The 5,754-nt window shown below is 36.7% G+C and overlaps 1 protein-coding gene across 1 annotated transcript in view; it reads left to right on the forward strand.

The window, feature by feature from the left end:
* The first annotated feature begins 4,176 nt into the window (after positions 1 to 4,176).
* rad51d (RAD51 paralog D) overlaps positions 4,177 to 5,754 on the forward strand; it is a 38,128-nt gene continuing 36,550 nt past the window's right edge. The window contains 2 exon segments of the mRNA XM_034114153.1: positions 4,177 to 4,531; positions 5,059 to 5,120. Coding sequence (XP_033970044.1) covers positions 4,450 to 4,531; positions 5,059 to 5,120 — 144 coding nt within the window. The 5' untranslated portion in view covers positions 4,177 to 4,449.

Consider the following 5,754-nt stretch of genomic DNA (forward strand, 5'->3'; position numbering starts at 1 on the left):
GCTCTGACTATATAGGCCTTACTAGCTTTTCAGAGCTTTTGTTTGTATGTCGCTGTCTTCTTTAGCGAGTGGTGCTAACTGAGGTGTTGTGATGAGACCAGATGAGATCTCTAGATTGTAAGATTCGATGTCATTTGATAACAGGTGGTTGTTTATGGGGGCAAAATGGCATCCCTTATATTTGATGAAAATTCATTTTACGCAATAAATAAGTTAGAAAACGACTGAACTAACGCTAGAACCAAACATCAGCTGTGGAAAGAGGTCAAGGCATCGACCAGAAGTCAGTGGGTGGTCGAGGAAAGATCAAAGAAGCCATTAGTCTTGTTAATATGTTATGGATGTAACACACATCAAATATGAAATTGCTCTTCATACAGTAAAAGCCTGTCCATAAACTTTGGAGCTCTTGTTGAAACCCTTACTGAAATACCCCCAAGAGATAGTACTTGCACACCTTGGAAGTATACAAGGGGTCTTTCCTTAAAGTGGACCTATCATGCTATATTTGAATAATATAGTGTAGGACCATACCTATATAAGGCATATTTATACTTTTTTTTTTTCAAAATACCAAACAGATCATGCATTTGAGCCATGCCTCATTTCGCTCAATTTGACATTTTTTTTGCTCTGGATTTGCAAGGGCTGATTCTGTGAGAACAGCACCATCTACAGGCCTGGCATATGTACTACAGCGTCTCCAGCGCTTTCGAACGGCAATGGCCGTGGCTGTCTCCTCCTGATTGGTGGAGTTGGCCCAATAGCCGTAGCGCCACCGTCCTGACGTCAGGACAGTGTTCAAATCTGGATCAGTTTTTATCAGATCCGTTGCAGCCCCTTTTTTAGAGATTTGGGTATGGAGGAAAATAGAGGGGGTTGTGTTTTCTGACACTTGGTGAGTTCCCTGGAACACCGGGGACACATATTCATGTATAAAAGACGTACAAAAGTGCATTTTGCATGATAGGTCCCCTTTAACACTTACAGTTATTGTAATATTACACCTAGTTTGAGTTATGAAGAATGATTTCTAGAGGAATCTCCCAAAAAGGGTTCAAGGCATTACCACATTACCTTCAGCAGGCCAAAATGGCTTTCTGAACAGCACTATTTAAAAAAAAAAACTCTGATAAAAGCCCAATTTCTAGAAGTGCAACTGCCAAAAGAAACCTCTTCAGGCATGAGAAGAATAGCTTCACACAGTGTTTTGGCATAGACAAGTGTGTGTGTTGTACTCACGAGACTAGACAACATTTCCTCACCAACAAAGTCCTCGTCTAGACGTGTTCTGCTGATGGTTACTGACACTGCCTCAGACACACATCTGGACTCGCTCATATGTGTGAAATCGAGTTGAAGTGTGATGACTGGAAAGACTGTGGCGTATGTTTTTGAATGACAAGCTCTGTGTGAGTGAGACTGGCTTTGGCAACACTTTGGTAGAAATGTGACTGAGCCATGGTTGGTTGCTGTTATATCTTTTTTTGGCAGCGTTTCTACATCAGATGGTCAAAGTTTTTTTGAAACTACAGTATGAATTATTAATCCGTACCCACTAGAGATGATGAAGGTAGAGCAGAGATGGTGCTGCCTCGATATGTTGTCGACCTGAAGCCCAGAGAGTCTGTAAATGCTGAGATTTTAGGTAAAAGTAGACCTATCCAAACATCACATTTGTATTCCTCGCCGCCTTTAAAATGCATGATTTTGGCTGTATTTTCAAATAACTCTCATCAAACACATTGAGATGACGTTCAACGTTTTTACTTCAATTAAAACAGGCATTGTTGCCATGGGATTTCTAGCCCTCAGTTACATTTTGTATGATTGACATTTCCCTCAATGTCAGTTACAGCAATACCAGGAAAATGGACTTCACAAAACAGCCTTAATAACAACCTTTTACTCTGCTAACAGCACGGGAACGGACCTTATTTGACCTCCTTTAGTGCGCACATATTCTCATGTTTACTTTGTTGAGCACAGACTGAGAGGGATGACTCACCTGAACTTTCTTCTTTCTCCATGGTTATGAAAATCAATGTGACCTGTGTGATAGAAAAGTTTTTGTTAAATGAAGGAACAGTTCTCTTCTTGCAACCTTGAATGACGTTCCCTTTCAACTGAACTGCATTACTAATTCAATGAAACAAACTATCCAACTGTTTAAGGTCGCAGTTTCAAACGTACATTTAACGTTGTGAATAAAAACGTAAGAAAACCAAATCACACAAAATGACTTGCGTATGTTCAGACAACAAATCTACTTCGTTATGTTTGATATACGATCATGGTTTGGCTTGAAATAGGTACATATTGAAAATGAATCCAAACAAATAGTAGTGTGAGAGGTAAATGTGGGGAAACAGTTTAGAAACACAATTTCTTTTGGGAAGGAAAACTCCATTTTTTTTTGTTGGACTTGTGAGTCTTTGTTTTTTTCAATCGACTTCATGTATGTGATGTAAAATGCAAAGGCTTGCTGCCTCATGATTGATAAATCAATGCAGGGAATTGTGTTTCGAGACAGTAAAGGAGCCCCAAAGCGCTGGCACAAATCACTGAGAACTGCTTTGAAGTTGTATTAGTTAGAGTAATTGGCAATTCATTCAATGCATGACAAGTTAAGTGCTTGATAATTATGGGGTCCTTCTTGCAATATATTTTAAAAACCTCACCGGTCAAAGTGTTTCCTTTTATTGTTGCTGTAAACCTTTAAATGCAGAGTATTTTTACACCATATTGTGTGCAAACTGGAAGATCTTGTCTCTCTTTTCAGTGGGGCAATATACTGTCAGGATTATTCAGGAAACAGAAATAACTTTCCAGAATAAGCCTTTGGTAATTGAGTGCAAAGCAGCAAGTTTTATATTAAAAACTTCACCATCACAAAGTAGAACTTCATTACTCATACACCAGCTATAGTCCAAAGATGAATCCAATATCCGATCTATATCCACCATTTTAATATGCTTCATTTGGAGTGAATTATATTAGCATAATGATGGTTATTACAGGATTCTTTATTGATCCTCGGGAACATCACATTTTATCTTGTTTCCTTTTCTTTCCCAAGACATTTGATCAAATAAATCCAGCGCTATTAATAAACCAGACATGGTACGTTGAAGTGCTTTAACAGAAGAAGCCATCTGTGAATATGAGATTTAAAAAAAAACTTTAAGTAACTTTTGAGCAATCAAAGTAGATTCATGTTAGAAAAGAAAAAAAGCAAAGAAGTATATTATGGCTCGGCTTATTTCTGATGGAAAGTGACTGCTGACAGAAATACTACAAATAGAAATGGGTCTTTAGGTGAATCAGAGAGTACTGAAGAGTCACGGATTTTCTCAGTATTTTATGATCAATATGTAACAAGGTTTACGATTAATGTATTGTCCATTGAGAAGCCTCTCTTAAGGTACATTAAGTGCCATCAGCGTCCAAAGTGCCATGACCACTTCCACCATTGTCATAGCATTGATTTTTGCAGAGAGGACTAGGTGATCCCGAAAATCCTTGTTATTGCTGACTTTATGAGAATACTTATAATGCAAGAAAGGGACTCAAATCCATTCCAGGCAGTCTATTAAAATGAAAACCCTACCAAAGATTACTGAGCATGAAACGCAGAAACACCGAATGATTAGCTTAGTTTCCACAAATGGGAAATATTATGTAGCTCTATCTACACATTTTTCTCATTATGATGGATTTACAGACTAGAAGTAATTTCTAAAGTTCTTCTGTCATGACCCAAACTGTTTCAAATGGTGTTTATATTTATTTAGTATTTTAGATGTTCATGTCCCATGTTGTGTTTTTCATTGATTTTATCAATTGCATTTATACTTTTTGGTAGACCTGTTTAAGTCGGTTTGAGACTGAATTAAATTATTATTATTTTGTATAGGCCTATGCGGTACTTTTTTTTCTAATGTTCTGTATTTAACTTTGTTTCAGTTAATAAAGTAGAACGAATGAGAGAGAAACAAAATCAAACAAATAAACTGATGAATGAATAAAGCTTAAAAAAAGAGGCACTAAATTAAGACACAAATGAGCAACAAACAAGAAACTTTGGAGCAGTAAACTACATTACCCCAACTAAATGCGAGCGCACATTACTACGGCAAGCGGGAGGAGGAAATTAAACCTTCGCGTTTCGTTTTTGAATCCGTTTGCTGCTTAGGCATCAGTAAAGCAAGTCGTAAAAGTTTCGTAAAAGTCTTAGTTTGTCGTTAGTAAAACCTGTTAGTGTTTTACAGCCGTGAATCTTCAGTGGAAGTCATTCATAAGGTCCACTCAGGCGGAAACGTTAGCCATGTAGTTAACTTAGCCGCAAAGCTAAAAACAACTGTGGCTAACTGTACAGCTAGCTAGCTCTTTACTTTCTGATTTATTTTTTTAACGGTGTTATTTTCTAACATCAGACAATGCAACACCATGGTAGTCTTGAGAGAAGGGATGTGTCCTGGACTGGATGCGGATTTAGTGCGTGACCTGCGTGCTGCAGACATTAAAACAGGTGAGTGTTTGAAGATGCTTCATTTGAAATATAAACTACAACAGAAATAACAAGCATGGCTTCTTGTCAGAGGTGTAAAGTAACTAAGTGCAAGTACTGTACTCAAGTACAATGTTGAGGTACTTGTACTTTACTTGAGTATGTCCATGTTATGCTACTGTGTACTTCTACTCCACTACACTTCAGAGGTAAATGGTGTACTTTTCCTCCACTACATGTATTTAATACCTTCAGTTACTTTACAGATGTGGATGAATGATGTGAAATATAATCACGTGTTAAATCAGACTTTAGTTCCACCTGGAGTAAATTCACAAGCTACCCTGCAGTATACAAAGTCATTCAAACTAGTTGCACCTTTACCAGCTTTGAGAACACTTTAATGATCAATCATTATAAAACATATCATATATATTATTCTGAAATGGACCAATCTGCACAATGACTACTTTTACTGTCGCTACTTTCACTATATTTTGATGATAATACTTGTGTACTTTTACTGACTCTGCTTCTTGTCTCCTCAGTGGAGGACGTGGTCTCTTCTGACATCGAGGATCTGGCTCAGAGATGCTCTGTGTCGTATAAGGTATTTATCATAGACTGTTATTTATACATCCATGCACTAAATATGTTGCTCATTCACTTTCACAGGACCCTGAAAACGTTGCATGTGATTAAGCAACAAGTAGAAGAAGTACTCAGACCCTTAACCTAAGTAAAAGTAGAAATACCATGGTTTTAAAAAACGTCCTGAATTGAAAATGTTAATTAAGAAAAAGCTAATCAAGTATCATCAGCAGAACGTATTTCAAGTCTCAAAAGTACTCAGTATACTGTATTATTCTGGTTTATCGCCAACAAATGCATTTCAAAGTGAAGCCAGTTTTAGTTATTTCTTTAAATACCAGGTAGATTTGTAGTACAGTACTGCATCACATCATATAAGCATATTATGTATTTTTATATTGCCAAATTATCTAACTAGATTGTATTAAATGAAATTTTTTCATCCCAAATTGGAAAATAGTTTTGTCACGGCAGCAGAAAGTTAACAGGTTTCACACATGAGTTAAAAATAGAATAAAATAAAAGCAAAATACAAACAGTAACAATATCAACAGTAGACAAATTATACAAATAATGGTTTGTTTTGTCTCTCCGAAATGTGTTGGAGTTGAAGTATATTTAGCATTAACAAAGTATTACAACATTATACTTGT

This window comes from Trematomus bernacchii, unplaced genomic scaffold (assembly GCF_902827165.1).
Source record: "Trematomus bernacchii unplaced genomic scaffold, fTreBer1.1, whole genome shotgun sequence".
In the NCBI taxonomy this organism is placed as follows: Eukaryota; Metazoa; Chordata; class Actinopteri; order Perciformes; family Nototheniidae; genus Trematomus; species Trematomus bernacchii.